Source organism: Cyrtonyx montezumae, unplaced genomic scaffold (assembly GCF_038088225.1).
Source record: "Cyrtonyx montezumae isolate F1298 unplaced genomic scaffold, pur_monq_1.0 scaffold_2, whole genome shotgun sequence".
Lineage (NCBI taxonomy): Eukaryota > Metazoa > Chordata > Aves > Galliformes > Odontophoridae > Cyrtonyx > Cyrtonyx montezumae.
The window spans coordinates 4454208-4480952 of record NW_027071936.1 but is presented as its reverse complement, the minus strand read 5'-3'; the positions used below and the strand labels follow the sequence as shown (position 1 = coordinate 4480952).

The window sequence follows — 26745 nt, the reverse complement described above, 5'->3', positions numbered from 1 at the left end:
GTTGTGCTTACAATGGCAGAAGACCACCGCTTCCTTGCAGTTCCTATGTGCAGCAAAAAGTGTATGCAAACATGTTAAATGTGGGGTGAGCAATACTGGCTCACAGGAGAGGAAGGAAGCAAAGAAAAAAGAGCAAAATGGGAAGGAAAAAAAAAGAGCATGAAGAAAGAAGAGCAAATTAGCTCTTTACATCAGACTGTTGAAGGAATATATATATATATTTTTTTCATTTAAAATGCATATTTAAGAATAATGCAAAAGAAGCTCAACACATTAACTAAAGCAACTAATGAGAAACAAATGTATGGCTCCAACAAGCCAGATAATTAATTCTTTTCAATCTTTTTCCAGGTGAGGTCTCAGGGACATTGCCTTTATCTTGTCTTGCTTATTGCCAGTTTTGTTCCCCATCTATTGAGGGAGAAAAGTGACTTTAAATGAACTGCACGCGAGAATGTGCAGGAAAACCTTTCAATGAGAATCATTAAAAAAACATGAAAAAAGTATATGAAAGAAGATGAGGTTTCCTATTCTTGGCTAAATGCACTGTCCATGCTGGAGCATTCCTAAATTCTACCACGTATGATTTAGGCACTGTCAACACCAGAGGAACACACTGCATTAAAAAATGTGTGTGCTGACACGGCTTATAACCAAGGCAGTGTGAGAACAGCATCAGCCTGAGGTAGGGATGTCCAATTTTATAACCTGTTACCTGCAACACCAGATCTTTTTACTATAGTATTCATAGCAAATATTTATGGGCTTTAAGAAATTAAGAATAACTGAAAGTAGTGTATGAAAAACTAGAGACCTCTCCATCACACAGAGGACAGCCTCTGAGAGCAATTTCCCACCACAAAACACCACCACCCCATGGCTGAGCCACTGTATTGCAGCAAGGTAGACGACCCACATGTCACAGTGCTGCTTGATAATGTGACTCTTTCCAGAACAGCTGAGGGCACTGCAGGTTTCAGAAGGGAGAAGAGCAGGACAAGCATGGTGGAAAAGTTTTTCACAATAAGCATGGTGAGGAACTGGGAAAGGTTGCCCTGAGAGGTGATGGATGCTTCGTCCTTGGAGATATTCAAAGTCAGGCTGGCTGGGGCTCTGAGCAACCTGATCTGCTGTAGATGTCCCTGCTCATTGCAGAGGAGTTGGTTTGGATGGCCTTCAAGGGTCTCTTCCAACTCAAACAATTGTACAAGGATGAAAAAGGGAGGAAAGAAAGGAATTACCAGGTCATAACGAATCAAGCTGGAGATACAGGCCAGAGATAGCTTCCAATTTCTTAGCAATGTTCATCCCATTGGAGTTAATAGTTGCCTAAAAAAATCAAGGAGAAATTGAGAACACTCACACCGCCATAGAGCACAAGGCTGCATTACTGGAAAGCATATGGATGCTTTCCTCATTGGGTGAAAGTCTGAAACACACCATGCCGTTAATGCTAATTACCGTGCATGTTAAACATGGTCATCCCCTGTTAGCACTGGGAGAAAAGCTGCATCACTGACTGGCAACTGCATGTACCAACAGCACTATGAAAGTGGGCAACACCAGGACCGCAGCTCTCATCTCCATTAATATAACATTTAAATGCCTTTTACAATCCCACCCCAAACTAACAAAGTGGGCTTATTTACTATGATCAATACCCTACTCATCTGTTGTAATTAGCAGCAAACCTATCTATAATTTCATTCAGCTATCACGGTGTGTTTATTCACTGGTTGTATTTGTATATCCTGTTATACACTGATTTATAGCAGCATGGAATAATAAAACTCAATTCAATGGAATTTTCAGTTCCAAAATAGAAAAAATTCATTAGCAGAATGGATTGATTCCAGTAGATTTGCTTTGCCAAGCCTTTTTTAGAAAGAAACATGCTCATTACCATGTCACATGGGAAGAAATGGAATGAGCAGGAAAGAATTAATGTATTTGCAGGACGTGAAATTTGACTCATCTGGCAGCCTTGTTCAAATTTTTGTATGGAATTTTTCTATTCATACTCTATATTACTACTTTATTGAGAGCAAATCTCTAGTTGTCAGTGCAGGAAGCTTGCTTTTGTCAAGGGGATTTACTTGGAAATAGTTAAGTCAGTTAACATTTACGGTATCTTCTACTAGAAAAAAGATGCTATTGGATGGGGCACAGCAGTTTATGATTACACTCGCTCCACTCTTTGTCACACAATAGTCTCCCAGCAGCAGTGCATCCCAGTAGCACATAGCTCTGCAGCTATGAGCTCACATCACTCCTTGGCTCCACCACCTGACTGGCAGTGAGAAATTGACCTGGTATCATGAGGCATCCCTTACATTCCAACTTACATTCAACTGGAAAAGATAAAGTAAGGCTGATGTAAAAAGCTGTTCACAATGCAGAAAAAAAAAAAAAAAGTCTGCATCTAGAAACTCCAAAGTTACCCTCTAGAGCAAAGCCCAGAGTTCTTTGTATCTATCTATGAAAATATGAGTGCTGCTATACAGCCATTGCTAGGAGATATTCTGAAGAGCAAAGCCTCTTGGTTGGCCTAGGTGTCACTTCTCCAGAAAAGTCACAGCATTTGATTTCCAGATTTCTGACAGATTTGATTCAGATTTCTGACATCCAGCAGACAAAGGTACCATACTGAATGACTGCTGCTCAGCTTTATTTCCTTTCCTAAGCATATGAAAGATGCAGGTAGGAAAGGCAATTTCACTGTAATAGTCCTGCAGAGTTCATTTATGAAAGCTTATTGAAAATATCAACGAGAAATTCAGTCTCCCCTGTACAGCACAATTCTGAGAAGGATCATCTTTAGAAAGGAGCCAGCTTCTCATACAGCATTCAAGCTCACTGCAATTAAAGACCTGTTTGCTTTCAAATGAATGAAGCAATTCACTAACTGTATATTCTGTTTAAGGAATATTTTCCATAGAAAGTCATCTTTATGCTAGTTTCAAATCCTGCTAACATAGTATTATCTTTTGTAAGGCTGACTCCTTTGACTGACAGGAATTACTAGCACAAGTGGGAAAGAATGACACAAAAATCATACTGTACTGAAGGTTTTATTGATGGCTAAATTGCTGTCATTTATATCAGGCAGAGACTTCAATCCCTATCTAACAGGACCAACAAAATGGATATTAAAGATTTACTTCTGTAAGCCTAGGCTGCCAAATTCTGCACGTTCTGCACAACCTTCAGGCTGTCAGCAAATGACAGCACTCTAGCTGCTGAGCTTACATTATATGCCTTGTTATACAGCAAAGAGTCATCTAAGAATTTATCACTTCTACTGCTTACACATTTTTGAAAATTGTTACATCAAAAAAACTCATTTTCTTACTTTTCTGCAATTATGTACAATATAAAACAAAAGAAGGTTTGTGGTAGAAACGGTTATGATTTGATCATATACAGGAGATATCAAATTTCATGAGACATGACCATTTTTCGAGATGAGGCTCCAATCCAAAATTACTTTACCTGACATTGCAGTGTGGCACTTACCAGAAGCATGAAAATATATTCCAAGTATCTCCTTTTGTTTTACCTTATGACTATGTGGACAAGTCTAATCTCAGTGTGTGTCCTACACCATCAGATCTCTGCATCAGCTCACCATCTTGGCAAACTTTGCACCACAGAAGCACTTACATGAACTTTGATTTATTTTTTTTTAAATGAATCTTGATGTCTCAGATCATATTTACAGATGTATATATGGCATTATTCACATTACTGGAAGAAAAAAACAGCTGGGAAGGAAACAAATGTGCAAATCAAATGGTAAAGAATACACTGAGGGAAAAAAAGTCACTCTGAGAACTGGGACAGCATATTACAAAGCCAAAAGGGAAAAGTGCAGTTCCAAACAATGGTGACACAGCCTTTCATTTGCAAACCACATCTTTACCAACAGTGCTACAGAGAATGTTGTTGTAACCACTGCTCCTGTGCTAGTGGATTCCTTCAAGGAAGAAACAGGTTCTGCAGAAGAATTTTCTTCTCTTTTTTATGTGACCTACAGTGGAAAAAATGATGCCAGTACAGAAAAGATGTGCAAGAACAGAGCCAAAACCTCTAATTTTCCTTCTCCCAAGTTATCAAATTAGACATTTCTGTTAAAAACAGACAACAACAACAACAAAAAATACTCTTTTGCAAGTTATTCCTCTCCATGCTGGTTTCCTATAGATTAACTACAAGAATAAAAATTCCATTTAACACCAAAATGCTTCATGGTTTTCTGGAACAAAGCATTAGCAACAGGTACAAAACACATATAGGCCATAATCTACATTTTGCCCCATTAAATTAAGATGAAAACAGATGCAATGTAATGCAAAAAAAGAACTGTACCTAGCAATCAAGATAAGTGGTGCCTGATACAACCTGTAAATATACTCTATTAGCATTCACTTTTTTAAATGAAGAATAACCAGTGTATTTTTCTCCATGCAAGAAAACTAATGCTGTATGAGCAAAAAAACTGCAGGCCAGGCAGATATCCAAAGAGAAGCAAGTTAAAGGGGGACTGCACATGTTACTGTAGGAAGGAGTAAACATCACTTCTAAACATCACAAAAAATTAAATTTAATTCTTTAAATTCCCAAGTTATTTTAAGTGAACTGAAATTATTATGGTTGTTCATGACAGTGAATGCTTGTTCTCAATCCATACTGTTAAAATTTTTCTATTTTTCCTAATCCTAAAAACACCATAATTCCTATCTTTTCCTATTCCATTCTCAAGCATAGCAATCTGAAGAACAAAGTTTAGTATGTGATGAAAAACAATGGTGACACCAAAGATCAGCTGTACTATGTAAGTGTTACATAGTCCTGCAACAAGCAGTAACTATCTGTAAACACAGTGACACATCTGCCCCTTCAGGAGTATTAGTAAACTTTCAGGGTGTTTACATACATGCACGTGTATAAATGATTTAAACCCTTTGTAAGATCACAAGGAGATTAAAAAAGAAAAAAAAAAGGCTGGAATGACTTACGAGCTTTTCCTCAGACCTCAGTTTTAGAGTTCCCCATAACTGAACGTCCTAAATACTTGGGATAACTGAAAGAGGATGGGTGATTCTAAAGTCAATTGGTCTAAAATCTGAAAGTTTCCTGTAGATGGACTCTATGGATAAATTCAGTTACTCTTAGAGTTAAGCAAGGGTCTTCCAGAAAACCTAGTCTGAAAAGACTTTGTCATCCTCACACTCAGTAGATGTATATAAAAAAGTCATCACCTGCACATTTATCCTTTTCAAGAGCTATACATTGTCCACAGAGAAGGTTGTCAGCTGCAACCTGTTTGCTGGGCTCACACAACAGCCAAAAAAAAAAAAAAGACAAAAAAAGAAAGAAACAAAATTTATTAGCAAACACATTGAAAAAGAAAATACTTGGACTTGTTGACTTCCTGCTCTGCTGTTGTAGGCAGAACTTAACATGACTGAAAGCTCTCAAAAAAAGCCAGAAAAAAATTACAGCACAAGTATGTTGCCGCATTAAAATCGCTTTCTCTTGATAATTTCTGGTTTCCAGCTGATAGGGTGAGTTTCTTCAGTCTAAAAGGGAAGAAGAGAAGCCAAGTAAGGATTTTTTTTTTAACATTAGACTAATCTGTAACTAGAGTTTAGTCTAAAACATTACTTACATATGATATATACTCCCATGTTAGATGCAGCATTATATTTACCTAATTCATTTACCCAAATTAAATTATAGTATCATTCCTGCCTGAAAGACACAACAGAACTTGGTGTGCCTTTTTTTTTTTCTTCTTTTTTTGGGCACAAAGCTGTCAGTAGCAGTTCAGAGAAAACACTTCAGTGATCAAAGCACAAGAGCAGGAATTTCAGTCAGTCCTTCCACTGACACACAAGTTTGGCAAGTATCAAAGTGCACACAGTTTGCCCAATGCAAAATGAGTTGCTCCAAGTGTAATTCAACACAGCAATCCCAAAGTTGAATAAAAAACGTTTAATAAACAAACAAAAAAAGCACTTTAAATCTTTATAATCCAATAACCTACAATCTACTCTTCTCCACGTTGGTAAACAGATTCAGAGTTGAAAACATCAGTTTGAAAATTCTACTTACTCTAAACTCTAGTAATATGTCTTGGACAATTTTTAACTCAAATCATACACAGAAATATTCAAAAAACTCAAATCATACACAGAAAAATTCAAAATGTAATCCTGCTAATTCACGTTTTCATGATTACAATCAAGCAGTCCCCTGGTGCCTTCAAAACACAATATACACTATTAGATATATTAGATTTAGCCAAATTTAATCATAAAGGACTTCCATGTCCATCAGCTCTTCTGCACAGCTTTTTTGCTGTATAGCAGTCAATAAGAAATAAGGAAGAAGCTGCTGTCCTCTCCAAATTTATGCATACACATTCTTTTCCAATATTAATAAAATAGATTCAACAAGTGTGTATAAATGTTGCTTGTAAAACTAGTGCCTAAAATTTATTTGAAATCTGTTGATTTCATGAAAATATATTAAAAAGACACTTCTACGTACCGCAGTATCATCTTCTTTATATACTTTTATGGTTTTATCAGCTTCAGCAGTTAGCAGTCTGCTTTCAGACTGGTCAAAAACACAAGCAAATATTCCTGATTCACTGTCCAAAGAGCCTGGCTGTACAGCTGCATGTACTCTCTGGAAATTGTATCCAGTTCTCCAGTCCCAAAGATGCATAGTACCATTATCAGCTAAAAATAAGCCAAAGCAAACAATTAGTATTTCAACCAGTTAATTTCTACTTTTTTTTTTTCTAAAATCAGTCTCATTAACAGGTTCTCACAGCCACTTCTCATAAATTTTGTTTTATAGTCCCTTCAACAGTTTCATTCCTCTTCTCTGCTAATGCCTGAGCAACTCAATACCATTCTTGTAGTGAGAAGCCCAAAACTGAAAGCAACATCCCAAGTACAACACAGACATAGAACCACCTGAGTTGGAAGGTACCTTTAAAGACCATTTAGCCAAGCTCCCCTGCAAAGAACAGGGACACCTACACCTAGATCAGGTTGCTCAGATCCCTGCCTGGCCTTGAATGTTTCCAACGACAGGGCATCCACCACATTTCTGGCAAACCTCACCAACCCTTACTGTAACAACTTTCTTTCTTATATCCCATCTAAAGCTCCCCCTTTTTTAGTCTGAAACAACTTCCCCTTGTCCTACCACAGCAAAAACAGCTGAAGAGTCTATCCCTTTTTTTAGCTCCCTATTAGATACTGGAAGGCTGCTCTCAGATCTTCCCAGAGCTTTCTCTTCTCCACGCTGCACAGCCCTAGCTCTCAGCCTGTCCTCATAGGAGAGGTGTGCCATCCCTCAGATCATTTTTGTGGCCCTCCTCTGGACGCGCTCCAACAGGTCCACATCTCTCCTGTACTGAGAGGAGACACAGCACTCCAGGTGAGGTCTCACAACACACAGTAGAAGGGTGAGATCACCTCCCTGGACCTTCTGGCCATGCTTCTTGGGATACAGCCCAGGATACAGTTGACATTGTGGGCTGCAAGGGGATGTAACATCCTATAAGTTTTTCCGTTTTCTGTTTTCCTTATCTAAGAAGGGAGATTGATCTTGTGTAAGCTGGTGAAGCTTCCTCAGAATCTCTTCTCATTTTGAATCAAATAACCCACAAGGCAATTGCAGTATGTTGCTTTGGAAGCTAAGAAAGGACTGGTATTCTGAACATTAAGTTCAGTAGCTCCATTAAAATTGAAGTATCATGCCACAAAGGAAATTACAGACATCAAGGAACCTGTTAACAGGACATATACTTAATAGTTGTCGAGGTTCTGTTTCAAACACCAGTCTAAACTACTGTTGCTGTAACTGCTAGTAGCATCAGGATATTCATAGCTATCTGAAAAATGTATTTGGAAAAATTGCTTTGAGAGCATCTTTCAATTAAAAAATAATTTTACTCCAACAGCATTATTTATCTATTAAAACTCTCATTTCTTGTCTAGCTGGCAACTGTGGAAAAATCTGTATATTTCAAGAGGGTGTTTTCAGGGTAAGACACTCTAAGGTAACTTCAACTTATTTTAATTCAGCTTAAACTTCTTTTAAGTTGCTGTAAATAGCATGGAGGTGTAGAAAGGGATGAGGATTACATTCAAATTTTAATAAATAAAAAAAAACCCTCACAGATAATCACTAAAATAACAGTGTGTGTTTGTTTAGTGTGGAGTAGTAACAGGTCTTTTGAAAGCCTCAACAGCTGCTAACACGGAAGTCTACAAGGCCTTCAAAATAACACAATCAAATATGAGATCAGTCCAGTATTTGGTAGAGTTCCTGCTCTCACTATGAATGCAGCAGCTGTCAAATGACAGAATTTTAAAACCAAGGCTCCCCTTCATATGCAGTTAAAAATAAAGCCATAGTAGGTTGACAATATAATTAGCTATCTTCCACAACTCCTGCTTAATGCATTTCCATTTCCCTCCACAACTCTAGACTACACGATACACTGTACCAAACTGGATCAAACCCAGTCTGAAACAATGAGCTGTAACTGGACTGTTCTAAAAACAGTTGCTTTTTGTTATTCTCTGGTTACAAACAGAAATGCTTTTCTTAAGAATCTGCTTCTGAAAAACCTCACAAAACCTGTCTTAAACTGAACTTTCTATCCTGTCATAAAGTGAATTGAGTCTTGTTTACAATTAACCAAAAGATCAGAGAACCAAAACCAGGCTCTGCTAGTAATTTGGAACAATATCACCTCAGAACCAATTAAAACCAACAGAAACCAATGTCTGCATGCACCTCAAGGATGAGTTAGATACAAATAGCACAGCAAGCTTTCTATATCTTCTATCCATTCTCACTGCATCAACATGTCTTTAACAAAACAGCTTCCATTATCCAGTCTTCTCCTGAGAAGATTCTAACAATTCAAACTCATGAGATCACACAGGATGGACTCCACAGACTTGTAACAACTGGGAAGAAACATTTTCCCTACGGGAGACTTCAGACCCCTTTCAAACATTTTTGGGCAAGCAGCACCAAAAAATGTAAGGGATTCTACCTTCCTGCAAAATGAAGCTATAGGCTATAGCAGGTAAGTCCAAGAGAGCTAAGGGAACATCTTGACCCTAAGGACCTTCAGTCATATTCAGCACAGCAAGAGTGAGTGGGAAGGAATATGAATGTACATTTCTCATTTACCTCCTGAGACCAAAACTCCATCTGAGTTTACTGTCAATGTGTTGATAATAGCATTGTGACCAGAGAGGTTCTGAATGAAGTTTCCATCTGGGAATTTCCACTGTTTAATGTTATCTGGAGAACCAGATGCAAATGTATAACTGAAAGAAAATAAGCACAGTATATTAAAGATACATAAGAGGATAGAAAAGATTTCTTTGGACAGTGTGAAAGCTAATATTCAGTAGGAATTCAGTAGAAGGGCAGCATCAGCAAAGGTATCAGAGGGGAAAACAGGTCTTTGTATCCAAAACCACACAAGCAAGGACGAAACACTGCAAAAAAAAGTGAATTTATGCAAATATGTTTTTTCTTATGTTTTTTTTAAGGCTACTTAGATTGAAACATCTTGTGCAATGAAGCATATATTACAAAAAAAAAAAAAAACACCTTCCATTAGCATTATTCACATCTGTGAAACTTGACAAAAATGAGTATCTTTCTGCCAATAATCATTCAGTTACATTAATTATTATTAGCTACATCATGCGCAGCATTGCTGACTTTTCAAGGAACATGTCAAAGCACATGCATAAGAAACTCTGTGGACTACAATACAATATGGGTATGATAACCAATACCTGGGAAGGCCAGAACAGAAAAGGTGCTACACAAATAGCTTACTGATAAATACATTTTTTAAGCATTTTATGCTTATTAGGTTTTTTGTTTGTTTGTTTGTTTTGTGTTTACATTATTATGCCCTGCTATTCCTAGTCAGCTCGCACTGGCTTTCCAGCACCACCCAATGTTATGAATTACAAGAGGGCAAAAGAATGAGGAAAACTTACTGTCTTGGATGAAGTATTACTGCTCTTACAGACTTCTTATGGTTTGTTAAGGTAACACGAGTTTTTCCTGCCACTAAATCCCACAGTCGTATGGTAGTATCATGACTGCCTGCAATGAAAAAACCCAACACATTGTATTTATGCTATCATCATTATCCTCATAGAGCAAACAAAACTTTGTGAGAAATGTAAAATTAGTAATATCTTTGTTAAGAAAGTATGATGTTAATTCCAGTCCAGAAGAGAAAGATACTGGGTTGTAACAATCTTCTTATGCAGCTTGAAATGCAAAGGAGTACATAGTTGAGCAAGGCATTATTCTGACATAAATAAGAAGTGTATCTTTTTCATTAACTATTGTATGGGAAATGCAGAAAGACATTCAAACAATACATAGCTATATTTTCTTATTTCATACTATTAATGGTATAATTAATCATTGCACGGACTATTTTCAATAGAAAGCTAACAAGAAATGAATTTAATAAATTAACGAAGAGAACAGACTTGAACCTCACAGAAATACACGACACATACAGGAAAGATAGGGTTTATTACATACAATATTTGCAAAACCATGCCCACCCTACCTGTAATAACCTGTGGCTCTGCAGCTTGGCACTTCACTGTTGCTACAGCATTTGTGTGTCCTGAGAGCGTGTGCACACTGGCTTTTGTTCTCACATCCCAAATCTGTGAAATCACAGTAAAAAAAGCAAAGAGGCCAAGAAGGGTATATATTTGATGTATTTTAGACACTGTAATTGATTACACTAACTCCCTGCCATATGCCTAGGGATTAAAATACGGTCCTTAAATTTTTTTGTTCACCAAACAGTTCATCACAAGACTAATTGTCCCGATGGGTAAATTTCAAGCAGAGCAGGGAGCCTACCTTTACATTTCTAGATATGCACATAAAACACAGAGTGATCCTGTATATTTAGGGTTTAACCTAGTAAATTAAGGAATAATTTGGAGACAATTTTTAGGGTATAAATGAAGGCTTAGTTTTTAAATCTGTAAAGGAAAACGAAGTTATCATGAACTGTCATGTTTTCATTTTAATATGAGTTCTTAACTCCTGTTAACTAGTCCCTTCTACAAATAGAGTATATTAAAACACAAAGTAATACTCACTCGTGCTGTTGAATCTCTGCTACATGTTACCAGGACATCTATTGTTGGGTGCAAGTCTAAACCATAAACAGCACTTAAATGACCATGGTAGTGTCTGATAACCTAGATGAATAAAAAAAATATATGCTTTGAACAAATTTTTATAAGAATATTTCAAATGCTTTTATTTTTATATTTGCCACTACCAGTTAATTCAAATTTAAGAAACTATAGCTTACCTTATTGTATTCAAGATCCCAGCATTTCACTTGTTTGTCTTCTCCACAGGAAAAGAGGTATGGACTTCTTGCACTTACTATCACTCCTCGTACAGTACTGATGTGCCCCGTCAAAGACAATTTCAACTTGCCACTAGCAAGGTCCCAAATCTGCACCAAAACAGTTTCTTTGAGGTAGACAATTAAAAGCTACAGAGCAATAGTGTGGGCAAGGAATCCGGGTAAAATGAATTAACATTAAAAATTATAGTAACTGAAATGCTTGCTCTCCAGCTAATAACAAATGAAATCTCAAGTACTAGTAATACTCAACAAATTCTCTTCCATTTGTGACTATGAAGTAAAATAAAAACATTTTGCAGTTCTGTACACAGCATTCTGTGTCTATCAACTGAGAAACTTTTTCCAAGGGTTCAAGAAAATTATCAAGAACAAAAAAAAAACCTCCACATCTTCACTTGTCAGTACCTTCTTCCAATCTCTTACCTTAATAGTTCTGTCAGCAGAGCCAGTAACAAACCACTGATTTCCTGGTTCTACTGCAATACATCTCACCCAGCCCAAGTGACCACTGATAACCTTTGGAAAAAGATAAAAATTCCTAAATCTGAGACAATATCACATATCACTCAATATAACTTCCATAACAAATCTCAGATTAGATCTGAAGAGAGCTTGATTTTTATTTCTACTTTGGTTGAATGATGAGATTTTACATGCTGTACACCACATCTGGGAGTGTGGTGAATAGGGAATCTACTTCCCCAGTAGGAAATACTTCTGTAAAGAAGCTTCTACAACCATAACAGGATGCTTCAACACGTACAGACTGGCAGACTGTACTGAAGTGTAATTTGTCTTAATTTCTACATACAACATGTTTTAACATTTGTATGCAGAATCAACACAAATTCCTTTGAGATCAACTGTTTATCAAAAAAAAGATTTTAACTACTAGCTTTACACTTAACTAATACTACAGCATTCTGAAGATTTTTCTGATCAATTGTTCATGCACAGTATTGTATTTAGATGAACAGTGCTAAAACAAAACTGTAACAGAACTTAATTCATACACTTTCACATCTACGTTCACATCGTAAGTTTTCAACTTACTCTGTACAGTTTCCAAGGTGGATGCCACTGAGGCTTGGGCATGGTTGGAGCCTTCTTTGGTACCAATGCAGAATTTTTGTTTCCACCAGCTTCCATCATAGCCTGTACATTAAAAAGAAGATTACACCCATCTGCACTTCATAACCTCTCTTCACTTGCAATTTAAAACCTTCTTTCCCTGACATCTCAGCACTGATGAAGTTTAGGTAGTAAGGAGATCTCCACACAATGCAGAAATGAAACCCAAAGCACCTGCCAGTATTTCAAGTCAGACATGCAACAAACTCACCACAGACATCCCAGGAGGCTGTGAACGCTCAGATATCCCAGCATGTCTGTAAATCTCACCCACACCAGCAGCTGTCCGATTTGCATCCAACCTAGGTCAAATGAAAACAGTTATTTTGTAAAACACAGGGTTGATTTCAATCAAGTGATAAGGTATCACAAAGCAGTGTCTAGGTGAGTCTTGAACATTTCCAAGGATGGAGACTGCAGAATTTCTCTGGGCAACCTGCTCCAGTCTTGGATCAACTCAATATACAAGAAGCACCCAAAAGCCAAGCCTCTTTTTTTTACCTTCTATGTAATCCAAATTCCCCATTCTCCACTTTCTGTCCATTACCTCCAATGACAGCCAAAGAACATACACCAAGATGATGCCTGACCACCTTAAAATCCTATCACAGAATGGCTTGGGTTGCAGGCGATCTTAAAAATCACCTAATTCCAAACTCCTTGCTGTGGACAGGGTTGCCAACTGCTAGATCAGGTCTTTTATTAATTTATAAAGCTGAATATTCAAAGTACTTTGTTTTGCCTTGCGATTCTTGTATATTACACAAATGTTAATGAAGTAACACAGAAGTACCTGGACTGAGAAGCAGGAAGTGCTACAGTTAAGGACTGAGCTGCAGATTCACTAGGCATCCTCTGGATCTTAGTGTCTGCTGTCAGAGCCACACCTTGGAAAAAACAACACAGCAAAATCAAAGACAACCACTAAAAAGAAAATTCAGGAAAACGTATTGCATAACACATTTACACACACACACACACCTGTGTGCAAGGACGTGTCATGCATTTGTAATATTAAATACAGTTGTTCAATGTTGTTTTTCCACATGAGAGTCACATCTACAGTAATTTTGATTATGGTCCTACCTACAGAAGCACACAATTTCTAGAGAAGAAAACAGTATGATTCTATCATCAGAAATGAAATAAATTTATCTAGTAGTAGTTACACTTTTTATCCAGTCTCAACCATTGTGAAAATCCAAACGCCACAGAAATAATATTTTGACAAGTATTTGCTGTCTTGCTCTTGTATCATTATTTATTAGTGTATGGTCTCTATGTAACTTCAGATATCCTGGAGCACTGCAGGGATACGAAAGATTTACTCCTACATGAGGTGAGAATTTCAGACTGAAGCTTGTAATCTCTAATCCTAAGAAGATTAGGTTGCTTTAGGAAAACCAACCAAACAAAAAAAAGACAAACATCCAAAACCAAAAACCACTTTGCAAAGTATAGCTCTGGTGTAGACTAGCGAATTTATTCACTTTCAATTCTCTAGTTCTTCCCTTAGACAATGTTCTGGCACTTGACAACAAAGATAACATTCATGTGAGATGCCAAGGTTAAAACAAGAAACACCACAACGAACAACAGAGAAATCTGGGTTTAACACTGACATACCTGATTCAAACACAGAACTTTACTTACCAGGCCCAGGTGGATACGGATGTGTACCAGTTATCACATACTCCAGTTCCTCTCCTAAAGACCAGCATAATAATACATTCAAACAAAACTGAGTTAAACACAGTAGGTCATGCAAATCAGTAGAAACCAGCAATCACTTCTAATGAATTACACTTACTAACCTCTTATTTACATCAATGTTTGTTTTGGTTATCTCAGATTTCTAGACCTCAATAGTAAAATGATATCAGTAGCACCACTTGTTACTAAAAGGGACAATCACTCTCCCGTGAGAAAGATGTTCATGCTGTCAAAGATGCCTTCTGAAGTAGATACCATGGAAAGAGAGCCAACTACACAGGCAGTATCAGTGTTTGACAAAAGCCACTTGAGGATGATTAATTGTGCCTGATATCGGAAAAGAAAAACGCAAGCACAAGTTTGTTTCCTTAAAGTATTTTTGCAGTCTCTCAATGCTTTTAAGTCACAGAATACTTCAAATAGAAAGTATTCTGTAAGATAAATCCTCAACAAAGGCATCTGGCAGTCTTCAGATGTTTCTATACAGATCAGACCAATGCATACTTATTTTATACAACACCAAACCGGAGTGTTTTTCAACTAATGATTTTTCTGTTTTAATAGTTGCACACCTATATAAAATTATATGAAACAAACAAAAATAAACACAAAACACATAATTGACCATTATCAGCTTTTTAACACCCAAATACAGCACACACTAACATTACCTTAAAACTTGCTCATTTTATTAATGAGTTAAATCTCCTACTATTTCCTTGTGGAAACAAACTTTCTCCTTGTTCTGAATCACTTAAATCTTGTGACTCTAGCAAGGAAAATACCAAAGAGTGAAAAATAGGTATTTTTATTTCCTTCAAATCCTTCTACATCACTTAAAATTATTCCAAAGATAAATAAAAAAGGCCAGGTCCCTCCCTACCCCCTTCTGTGCAAAGAGAAAAGATTAACAATGCAGTCTTCAGATAGAAGACTAGTGAGACTAAGACAAAACAAAGAGCAAACACTCTACTAGGAATAACAAACCTTCATTTCCAGAATACTGTTTATGTCCATAGGGATCCCCAGTGGCTGGACCTCCTTTCTCTCTCATGTTTTCTTTAAGAGTAGGCATGTGCAACACTGAGCCGTACTCAGTACGCAGCTTGACTGCCATCTTTACTTTGTGGCTGTTGGAGGAACAGAGCATAATCCTGATTTTTGAACTGCTCTTAAGTTTTGAAACGTTTTAAAAAGAGGAAACATTTCATACAGCTAACTTTACAATCTTCGTATTTTTAATTCCCTTACACTACACTGGTGATTGTACTAAACATCCAAACTTCCTACCTGGGTGATCACTAACAAAATAAAACTCAACCACAGTACTCACCTTTCATCATCTAACGGTACAGGTTTGGCATTATCAGCTACAAACATATCATGGGTTCTCTTCAAAGATCTGAACACAAGTGTGTGCACAGAGTGCTTTTGGACTTCCTAAAATAAAGGAAAGTGTATTTAAATAAATTCATCCATGCCTAAATGACAAACTGAAATCTGAAACATAAATCGAGTAGCAATTTCAGACTTACAAGTGATATAATCCTATTTACATAAAAGAAAACACTGTTCCTCCTGGAAACTCAAAATTTAACACTCTATCTAGTGCTGTTTAGTACAAGTAATAGTGGGATCAAACAAGACAAAGCTTCTTATCCTTTTAAAATTATCCTTGTTACTGAAAGCAAATAAAAGTTATTATCTCATTCACATCCAAATGAGTAGAATGTAAAGGTATTAACCTACACATAATTCATGCTTTAACTCCTATCTTCCCCTCGGGGCACAAAAAAAAAAAAAAGTCTAATTGGAATATGAGTTTCCTTCAGTATACAAAACTGGAACTCTCTGTAGTTGTTCTGCACATCACAAACAGCAACAATAAACTGGAAACTGCGCTAAAAACTTCTGGCTCTAGATATTCTTCAGCTGCCCAGCCTCCTTGCTCCATTACACTGAGGTTTCACCACTAAGCTCTGCTTTCCTGCCCCGGATACTGTCTGCCCACTTGCCGAGTGTTTACGAGGCAAACATCTAGCAATATTTCCGGACAGCGATGACATTCTGTAAAAAACCCGCTACGACGGGCAGCTGCTTGGCATCTTACGTGCTCCTACCAACAGCATTTCAGCGACATTAGAACGGAACAGCCGCCCGCTGGCTGCCACAGCCCCTCAGAGCCCAGAGCCCGGCGAGAAGGCCCCGCAGGCCTCCAGCCAGCATCCCGCTGCCCCCGGAGCGGCCTAGGCAGGCAGAAGCACGGGCCATCCCCGCAGCGAGGGCACGCGCACCGCTTCACTTCCTCTCGCACAGCCCGGTCACCCCGCGAACCCTCGGCTCACCTCCACCATGGCGGCGTCGCCCTCCTCCGACAGCTATGGAGGCACTTCCGGCGCCTGCCCCGCGCCTCACCGGAAGTGACGCGTGGCGGGCGCGCGGTACGGGCCCGGGCTGCGCGGGCCGGGGCGGTGCGGAGGTGGAGGGTTCGAGTCCCGCGGGGTGCAGTTAGGGGCTGGCAACGCCAGAGTGCGGTGTTGCGCTTGTTGAGGGACCCGGGCGGCCCGTGGGCGCGCAGGGTTTGTCTGCTAACGTTTCGTTTCACGTGCAGTCTTAGCGATTTGCGTTCTGTCTTCTGCTGAAGGAAATCAGGTTCATTATTAACGCATCTTTACAGGAAAAACCCGCTTGAAATACAGACCTTTGTAGCACTCCTTGAAAAATAAGTATCTCTGTTTTGTAAGAACACTTAGATAAGCTAGTTATTAGCACACAGTTAGATTTCACGATTCCCTGTAGTTTTTTGATAAGTAAAGATTAGGAATAGAATCGTATACCTTGATGTCCTTGCAGTGCTTTAGAAAATCAAACGTCAAATTACTCTATGTTACACATACATATATATATGTATATGTATGTATGTAAATGTAACACATACATACATACATACATACATGTGTATATGTAACAGATTATTTATATATATAAATGTGTAATGTAATACATATATATTATTTCTCCTCCTAGCAGCTTAATTCCAAGAAGAAATAAAAAACCATGCCAACAGTATTCACTAAAATATTCAGTTTATTCTGTTTCAACTTGAATGCAGCTGCTTGATGTTTTCTTGCATGTCAACTCCAGCTATAATGCCACCAAGTACAAGCTGTGTCATTTTTTACTAATGGAAAGATGACTGGCATATTGAATACATTTCAGTGTTGTTTTAACGACCAAAGTAGATGCCCCCCATAAATGTATATGAACTTTCTTACAGAATATGAAGATAACATTAATTCTCATTTACAAGAAAGAAAGCTTTGTAATAATTATTACCAGTAAAGGGAAGGAAAGAGGACATCTGAGATGAAAATCTAATTCTAGAGTAATCCTGTCACAATACATGTCCAACACCAGTGGCTTCAAAGAACATTTCTAAATCAGCTGCTAACAACTGGATTCCTTTCAAAATTACATTTACTGTCACAGCTTGTCAGTGGCTCAAGAAGGTTCTGTTCCCCCTCATCAAAACTACCCTGGGACACATTCAGCCTGGAGGAGCCAACATCCAAGGATGGGATTTGTGTAAAGAGTATTGCACCATGAGCAGACGATTTGGCAGAGCAAACATGAGAGGCAGCACACAAAAATTCATTACTAAAAGCACACGTGTCTCTGCCAGTAAGTACCTTGCCAGGACAAAACCAGTGTACAGAGAGATGTCCTGGAACACTGTCAGGTCAATGCTTTGTTTTCACAGATCCTCATAGCAGATTTGTTGTGGTATCACCACTATATGAGTTCAGGAAGAACTTCCCATTAACCACACGAGATGGGGAGGACGTGAAGAAAACACAAGGAAAAAAAGATCAGGTATCCTGTTTGGAGTGAAAGCTTCCTTGATGCCATTTTCAGAAGAAGCTTAAACCATGTTCTTGGTTGTTTGTAAGACTTTATTCAGTCCTTATGAAATGTCAGCATAGCTGCAACAATTGCAAGCATCAAAGAAAAATTACATCTTATATCCAAGAAACCAACTAACGTAGATTAAATTTCGCTTCCCAAAATATTTGTTATATGAATGCACGCTTGCCGGTATATCTTGTTCCTCTTGCAGTTCCGGATTTTGTCTCATACTAGAAGCACTTCTTGCCAGTGTAAGTCACGTCCCTGTGCAGGTGGAGTTTTGCTCAGAAAAGCTTCTGCTGGAAAAAACCTTGTGGTGCAGATACAGCTCCTTCAAGGACAGCTGCTTATTCAAGCCCAATCCACACACCAGCCTTTGCATGATAGGCATATGGTTCATTCATGTGGTCCTGGTAATTTCCTGGGAAGCCAGTAAAAGTACTGGAGTGGGGAGGGTCAAAGGCTAAATTTCATAGGGGAAATCCCATTGGAAAGCAGATGAAGCTGGGGGATTCCCAAGCCAAGCATGCTGAGCTTGGATGCAGCCACTTTTGGCCACCACAGACCAGAGAGCACCGAGTGCCTGAAGAATGGCACCTAAAGTTGCTGCATAACATGGTGGTGGTTTCAGAATAAATTAAATGCAAATATCATTAAGAAGTGTATGGACCAAGGAAGGATAATTTAGAGGTGAGTTCCTGGTTCAGGGCTAGTGGGACCCCAGGTTAGTTCTCCACTGTTCTGCTACCTGTTAGCCTTGGGCAAGAGGTTCAGCATCACTGTGCCTCTGCCTTATACATAAAATAGTGGTGATTGAACTTTCTGTCAGGTATGGTGTGATGAAAATTGCATTTAAGGTTGGGGGATGCCCAGAAACTGTGATGGTGATGGGCATATAGTATCTTGACTGGCACATTTTCATGTAAACAACGTGCTAATGACAACAGTTTTGGCCAAAGACAGTTTCCCTTAGTTCCTGTAGAGAGAAGTTCATGTTCTTCCAAATCTAGCAGTGTTAGGTTTGTTCTCTTGCGAGGGATCAAATTCAGGATAGTAAGAGCTCCTTGAGCCATGGCTGATTTGGGGCCAAGCTGTTTAATAATTAAACTAGCCAGGTTAAACTGTTTTCATATTTCGGGAATCTCCATAGTTTATCAGAACTCTGACAACAGCACAAATACAGGAAGAAGGCCTAAAACAAGCAATTTTAGCTATTCTTGTTTTTGTTTATCACAAAATCTACCTCACCACCCATTTGGTCTCTGAAATGGAAGCTCAGCCCATGGCTTGCTCCTGTTAATGTCTTCAGACTTTGATAGAAATGACTTGAAAGAGATGTGCTAACCTTCATTCTGCACATTTGATTAATTCACTGTAACTCAATTGTTTATATACATGAGAAAATCAAGGGACATGCAGGCACTGAAATGTTAAATCTACTTATATGGGAGCAGCAATATGCCACATTCTTAAAAAGCACCAGAAAGCATTTGTTTATTCTACTATGATTACCAACAACCTCATACCATATTATTTTAAAATACCATTAAAAATACTCAAACCACATAGTACACGAGGAGGCTTATCAGCAATGGAAGTAAAGATAAAACATGGATCTTCTGTCAGTCTGAATTTTCAGGATATTCATTGAGGTACTACATATGCTTCCTCATGAGGAAAACTGATTTACTCAGATGTACTGTACGGAAAGAGGCCGAAGGCTTGCATATCTATCCAGGTCCTATCAGACTTGCTTAAAAAACATTCGGTATGAGGTGAATTTAATTAAAATGTAATCTGATATTTCTGAAATATTCCACTTTTCAGCAGAGAGAAAATAAGCAAGGAGCCATCAGAGTCTGTATTTGACAGTATTTCTTCTCTTTGGACGTTCACCCAGTCAGCTGTTTTACAGGACTTGTGACTTTTGAGAATACGGTAATCTTGTGTAATATGTGTAGGACATACTTTTAAGGATTTAAACAGTTAGTTGATGCCAGCAGCCACAGGGGTCTCTGGGACATGCAGATAAGAGTTGTCCAGAGAAATTGCTCAACATCAAATGTATTTAGGCACACAGGGAAAAGAAAAATTAAATATTAACAGAGCAGTGATTGCAGTGAAGGGTTGGTGCTATCACTATCACTGGAAAATTGGGGTGGCCACGTGCATATATAGGAACAGAGAGGATCTCGCTCTGACAGATCTGCTGATGGGAGAAGGTCAGCGAGCAGCTCGAGCCAGCAGCACCATGAAGCTGCTCCTGTTGCTCCTGCTCTCCATCCCTGCCATTAAACCCCAGGCATCCACTGAATATGATGATGAGGTTGTAATACTGATTAGAATTGATGATAATAAGAGAATGATAAATTTTGTTTAATTGTGTGCATGACTTACTTGGCTCATGTGAGTTCGCTCAGTTAGAATACAATACATGCATATTCTTCTTTCACTCAAAGAAATAATCTTTTAGTTATTTCTTCATGTATATTTTATTGTGCAACAGCTATTTTCTGGTTTTGGATGTACTCTCTTCCTATTTCCTTTCTTTCTTTGAGCAGATGTAGAATGGAAATTGGTAAGATTAGTTATTTAACTAAATGTATTTAAGGATATTTATTTAGCAATGCTAGCATGTGATGTTTTAGACAGTTCATCTGTGATGTGCAAAGGTGTAGAAATGTGTAATTTTTTATGTCCTACCTAAAAGACAGTTGTTTTTTTTTTTTTCCTATGGATTCAGCAGGCATTAAAAAAAAAAAAAGAATGAATTACCAGATAATGAATGTGATTTATGTTTGAAATGGAAAGGTGATAATCGTTAGACCAATAGGTAAGCAGTGAGGATCAGTCAAAAATAATAATTTAACCTATATTTAGTTTGCTTTATTTAGAATATTTTAATGAGAAATTTTATTTACAGTTTTAGTAAGTTTTCTTCTTCATACTTTGAAAATCCCAGCCAATATGAAATAGGTCGGGGTGACCAGCAGTGAGATTATTTTCTGTTACAGGATGTGTTTGTGTGTTTGCATTGACTACTGGTGAGATTACCTTGCTATGTCATTTGCATCCCTTTTGTGGTTTGCATGCTGCCTACTTTTGGAACTCCTTGAAGCCTCTAATTCTTACACATTTCTGCTATTTGTAGCTAAGCTTGAATGAGATTGGAGGTCATTGAAGATTTTGATGCATTTGTTCCATGATTCAAAAGGTTTCATTTCAAGAAATGGCTTAGTCTCCTTGCTAGACTTTCAGGCTGGACTTTAAGATAGAAATATTTCAAGGAAGTGAAATTGTTAAGATGGAGTGCTGTATTTATCGGTGGAGTCTAGGCCTCGCACGGGCAGTGTTCTCTCCAGGGTGGGCCCTGGCTGCAGGCAGGCTTCAGCCCAGGCTTAGAGAGCTTCCTCTGCCTGGCTTTGCAGGAGGAAACCCCTGAGGTCAATGTTCGAGGCCACCGACCCCTGGACAAACGGCGAGAATCAGCCCCCACACCCAGGCCTGTGGCACCACCCATCTCTGGCACAGGGTACCAGCCCCGGCCCCCAAAACGGGACAAGCAGGGCATGAAGAAGGAGCGGATCATCTACCCGGATGCTGGTGGCTGCAAGCATCCTCTTGAGGAGCTGGTAGGTGTCTGCCTGTTTGGTTGATATGGTGCTGAAGACATTGTTTTTTTCTATGATTGTAGGATAGTCATGCATTTAGAGCAGCCCAACTTGGTTTCTTTCTGTCTGAATTTGGCCAGGCTTCCACAGTGCTTAGCTTCCTGAGATAACTATTTCTGCAATGTAAGCAACCATTTCCTATGAGAGATACACAAAGCCAAGGTGAGGAGAAACTCCATGATTAACTGAGGCAGGTGAAGAAAGGAGCAGGTTATATGCAAAGTTCCAGCTGTCCCTGACAGAATGTAGTCCTAGTGCAGGTTCCTTAACTCCAGGAACATTTAACTGTGCAGATAAACAAAAAGCAGTCGATACTGGACCCAAAAGGGTGGCTTTGCCCAATGGTTTCAACAAAAGGATCTTCTCGAGGGGACTAAGCACTCCCTCCTCATTTGCAAACTGCAGCTTTGTTTTAGCAGATAGATGTCTTACCTAAGAGTCCTTATCTAAATGCCTAAATATGTAGTCAAATATTACTAACTATTCAAAGTTTCCAAAGGTATAGTCATTTGCTGACTGGTTTAGAAACTTCTCTTTTTGTCTTGATCTTTATGTATGGCCCTTTTTATTTTTTTAAGGGAGTACTGTGTCCAACTGGGTGTGAACTGCAAACAACATTGCTAAAACAGGAAAAAACAGTGACATCAGTTCTGCGTGATCTGAAAGACAGAGTGGCCAAATTTTCTGACACCTCTACAACTATGTATCAGTATGTGAATATGATAGATGATAAACTGGTAAAGACACAAAAACAAAGAAAAGGTACATTTTGTTATGAAGCATTAATGTTAATGATATTACAGCTCCATTGATATTTCTACTATTACTTGCCAGCAGTACTCTTTAAAAAAAAAAAGTTAAAAATATGTAATCTGAAATCTTAAAAAAAGTCCTTTGAGAGAAGCAAAGGAATGGATCCTATACTAAGTCAAGATTCATATGAGGACTCTAAATGTAAGGGTTCCCCTTCTCTTACCTGCTTTCCCAAGTCTATATACTGTGGTCCATCATCCATACAACTCCTTTATGCCCAGCTTCTGTCTTGGCAGCATGGCTCTCTGTGAAGAAGCTAGTTATAGTTCTTTGGCAAGAACTAGTTCTTACAGCAACATCATCAAATACACTAGCTTTCCAAGAAATAACCATTTTATAACAAAGAGTTTTCCAGGAATCTTTGTATAATTTTATACATTGTGGAAAAGTAATCAAAATATATGCATACCCTTCCTCCCCACGAAGAAAATAAGCAGATTTTCAAATTTTGCTTACAGGTTACTTTTCATTATTTCATCTGGAAAACATAGAAAACTAACCTACTTCTCATCTATTTGTTTTTCTAGACAATGATATTATACTTTCTGAGTATAACACAGAAGTGGAATTGCATTACAACTACATAAAGGATAACCTGGACAATAACATTCCCTCTAGCCTCAGAGTCCTTCGTGCAGTTGTGGATTCTTTACACAAAAAGATACAGAAACTGGAGAATGCTATTGCAACTCAGACAGACTACTGCCGTTCTCCTTGTGTTGTTTCCTGTAATATACCAGTGGTTTCAGGCAGAGGTGCTTATTTAACTATAATGACTACTCTTTCTTCTCATCTTTATATTTCTATGCAAGTTGATGGATGCATCATTCTATTGGTGTGATTGTTCCTCTGAAACCTGTGACACTGATTAGGGTAGCAGAAAAGATGAATAATTATTCAATATGGAAAAATCCTCTTACCCAGTATCTGGTCTTCAGGTTTACCTTCCGTAAGATGAAGGTGGTATGTTTGTGACTCTCTGAGTTGCACCCTTTATTTCTCCTCAGTTATGAAAGATTTTTCCTTTACAAGCTTGTCTAATTCAAAAAGTCATTGAAATATATACAGTCTTTGGTTGCTTGGCTTGAACTTTTAGAAATGCCTATCCAGAAACATAGAACAATCCAGGAATGCTGTTCTTTCTTTCTTGATTCTTCCAAATGGTTTATTATGGATATTAAAATCAAAGCAGAATTAAATACCTCTTTAAAAGCAGTCCCTTGTAATCAGCAATTCAAAGAGTTCAGAGCTCTTTCAGTAACACAGTTCCTGGTTTATTCTTGCAGAATGCGAGGATATCTACAGAAAGGGAGGTGAAACGTCTGAAATGTACATCATCCAGCCAGATCCTTTTACCAAGCCATACAGAGTCTACTGTGATATGGAAACAGATAATGGAGGTTAGTGTAAAATAAAGATTTTTTTAAATATTAATTAGTAAGAATGCTGAAACAGAAAAAAACATAATAGTAATTTTCAATTTATAGAAACTAATATGGAGTTACAATTTTTGTATTTGAGAATTTTGTTATCTGAGAATTAAGCCTGACTTATTCAAAAAAGTCATGTTGGTCAGATATCCAGCATGATATTTCTATAATGAAACTGCAAATGAATAATTGTGAAGGGGCAAGTAAATAAAAACACATCTTACTATAGCTAAAACTGACAATGTAATGGTGGACAGAAGTGGAAGATCTGGCTCATTTCTTACCCATTTCTTACTTACACACTAAAAAAAAACCTGAAGCACTTCCTCACCTTCTGCTTTTTCTACATTTCCTCATGAAGCAAGGCACTGCTTCAGTGTGAGTAAAAATGGCAAGGCAGAACTCATAACTTAGTCTTGCTCCAAAGAAGTCACCTGTAGCATTTGTCTTGAGATAATGATAGTAGGGCTCTGTCTTAAGACTTCATGCTCCTTTCATAATTAATCTAATTATGATTAGATTAATTAATTTATATTCTGTTATTCCTCTAGGTTGGACTTTGATTCAGAACCGCCAGGATGGCAGTGTTAATTTTGGAAGAGTATGGGATGAATATAAGAGAGGATTTGGAAATGTTGCAAAGAGTGGAGGGAAGAAATACTGTGATACACCAGGTAAAAAGCTGAGCATAAAACATGAAGAGTGCTTAGTGAAACAGTTTTCTTGTATTTCTTGAAGCTTTTTGACTTTTTAAGAATGACTTTGACAGACTTGAAGGCAGATTATAAAGTTGCCTTGAAGGATATTTTGAAATTGATTTCACTGAACTCTCATTTGTTACTTCTCAGGTGAATATTGGCTTGGAAATGACAAAATCAGCCAACTTACCAAGATAGGGCCCACTAAAGTTTTAATTGAAATGGAAGATTGGAATGGTGATAAAGTATCAGCTCATTATGGAGGTTTCACCATACATAATGAAGGAAACAAATACCAGCTTTCCGTTAGTAACTACAAAGGCAACGCAGGCAATGCTCTGATGGAAGGAGCTTCACAGTTGCATGGAGAAAACAGGACAATGACAGTTCACAATGGCATGTTCTTCAGTACTTACGACAGAGACAATGATGGATGGTATGTACTTGCAGTAGACATTTAAAAGAAATTATTCTGCACGTATCTATTTAAAAAAATACAGAATATTTCAACTAACTTTCTGATAGTTTGCACAGTGCTTTATAGTATCTTAAAATAAGTTTTCTCAAGTTACTAGCCAAGCATTCATCCTATACTGGTGCAGCTTAGGGCAGAACTGGCATAGCCAAAGAGGAGGTAAAACTGTATTACATTAGTGCTGCTCTATAACCAACTAAGAAACAGGAATCATGAATTCCATCGATTCCAGGAATTATGTTACAATAGAGAAAATGGCAGTCTGAATACAATATACTCATTGTCAGAGGTTGATGGTGGTATTGTTTAGGACTACTGTTTTGGTTAAGTAGGAGTATTGGTACTAACTCCAGTTATACAAAGACGAGTCCCAAAGGGAGAGTCAGATTATGATAAAAATAAAAGTTCTGCCTACTCAGGAGATGGGAACTCAGTTGTAGAAGACATTATTTAGTTCTTTATCTCTAAAATAAGTGCTATGTCTCTTACTTAAGAATAATAGAATTCTTTAGATTTGAGAATACATACAATTGTCATGCTTTCTAGTATCTTTAAATTGTGATGATATTGCAATTAAAAATTTCAGGGCAGGGACACATATACATACTCAGATATATTTGCTTACAGTTCATCTGTGACACTTATCTCCCCTTTTTACTTCATCAGGTTAACTACAGATCCAAGAAAACAGTGCTCCAAAGAAGACGGTGGTGGATGGTGGTACAATCGCTGCCATGCAGCCAACCCCAATGGCAGATACTACTGGGGGGGGACTTATAGCTGGGATATGGCAAAACATGGTACAGATGATGGTATTGTATGGATGAACTGGAAGGGGTCGTGGTATTCAATGAAGAAGATGAGCATGAAAATCAAGCCATACTTCCCAGATTAATCATTATCGAAGTATATAGAATCAGGGATTTTTTTTTCATATTTGTACCTTGTTTTTGTTGTTGTTGTTGTTTTGGGTTTCTTTTGGTACAGTATTCATGCTTATCTTTACATATGAGAACCAAATTTGCAGGTACTACCATGTCATGACCCAAAGTGAAACACCATGGCAACTGAAAAATCAAAATCTGAACCACAAATATAAGCCACAAAGACTATTTTGTTCCATTTTTCATTGTTCACAAGACAAAAGTACTGGTCTAGAATAAGGCTGATAATATGTATAAAAATACAGCTGCTTCACTCTTCTACAAAGAAGTTCAGACAAAATCTGAAGAGGGACTGGACTACTGTAAAATGTTCACTAAAAATTAAATAAAGCCTTGAAACTGAAGCTTTCTTCACAATTCTTAGGTATTTGTACATAACCTGGGAAAAAGCAAACACATCCCACCAAGGGACTGTTTTCTTCTTTTATACCGCAAAGGCGTGGGAAACTACCTGTGAAACCCTGGCCCTGCCTTCCCACCAG

The 26745-nt window shown here is 38.0% G+C and overlaps 2 protein-coding genes across 3 annotated transcripts; one reads left to right on the top strand and one right to left on the bottom strand.

Moving 5' to 3' along the window:
- Positions 1-5372: 5372 nt before the first annotated feature.
- Positions 5373-16737, bottom strand: PLRG1 (pleiotropic regulator 1). Of its 2 annotated transcripts, XM_065736308.1 has the most exons (15): positions 16672-16737; positions 15660-15766; positions 15314-15456; positions 14267-14320; positions 13407-13500; positions 12825-12915; positions 12536-12637; positions 11906-11998; positions 11420-11569; positions 11202-11303; positions 10652-10754; positions 10062-10170; positions 9232-9371; positions 6556-6749; positions 5373-5582 (listed from the first exon to the last, which is right to left on the bottom strand). In XM_065736308.1, exons 1-15 carry the CDS (start codon positions 16678-16680, stop codon positions 5523-5525), a joined length of 1551 nt encoding a protein of 516 aa, XP_065592380.1. In that variant the 5' UTR covers positions 16681-16737; the 3' UTR covers positions 5373-5522. The 2 variants fall into 2 exon arrangements, with proteins under 2 accessions (XP_065592380.1, XP_065592381.1); XM_065736309.1 differs by lacking the exons at positions 15314-15456; positions 16672-16737 and having other exon boundaries at positions 15660-15731.
- Positions 16738-20405: 3668 nt separating this feature from the next.
- Positions 20406-26279, top strand: FGB (fibrinogen beta chain). The gene is made up of 8 exons (XM_065736310.1): positions 20406-20558; positions 21661-21864; positions 22482-22665; positions 23244-23471; positions 24003-24116; positions 24698-24820; positions 24995-25280; positions 25986-26279. The coding sequence occupies exons 1-8, from the start codon at positions 20445-20447 to the stop codon at positions 26212-26214; spliced, it is 1482 nt and encodes a 493-aa protein (XP_065592382.1). The 5' UTR covers positions 20406-20444; the 3' UTR covers positions 26215-26279.
- Positions 26280-26745: the final 466 nt, after the last annotated feature.

What these genes read in the sequence shown, in the direction of transcription:
- PLRG1 (XM_065736308.1), bottom strand. An exon ending in CTGCTGACAGAACTATTAAG is followed by an intron (nt 11,570 to 11,905) that starts GTAAGAGATTGG and finishes GTTTTGGTGCAG; the next exon opens with ATTTGGGACCTTGCTAGTGG. An exon ending in GCAGAGATTCAACAGCACGA is followed by an intron (nt 10,755 to 11,201) that starts GTGAGTATTACT and finishes GTGATTTCACAG; the next exon opens with ATTTGGGATGTGAGAACAAA.
- FGB (XM_065736310.1), top strand. Translation starts at nt 20,445, where the DNA reads ATGGGAGAAGGTCAGCGAGCAGCTCGAGCCAGCAGCACCATGAAGCTG. An exon ending in CCACTGAATATGATGATGAG is followed by an intron (nt 20,559 to 21,660) that starts GTTGTAATACTG and finishes CTGGCTTTGCAG; the next exon opens with GAGGAAACCCCTGAGGTCAA. An exon ending in GAAATACTGTGATACACCAG is followed by an intron (nt 24,821 to 24,994) that starts GTAAAAAGCTGA and finishes GTTACTTCTCAG; the next exon opens with GTGAATATTGGCTTGGAAAT.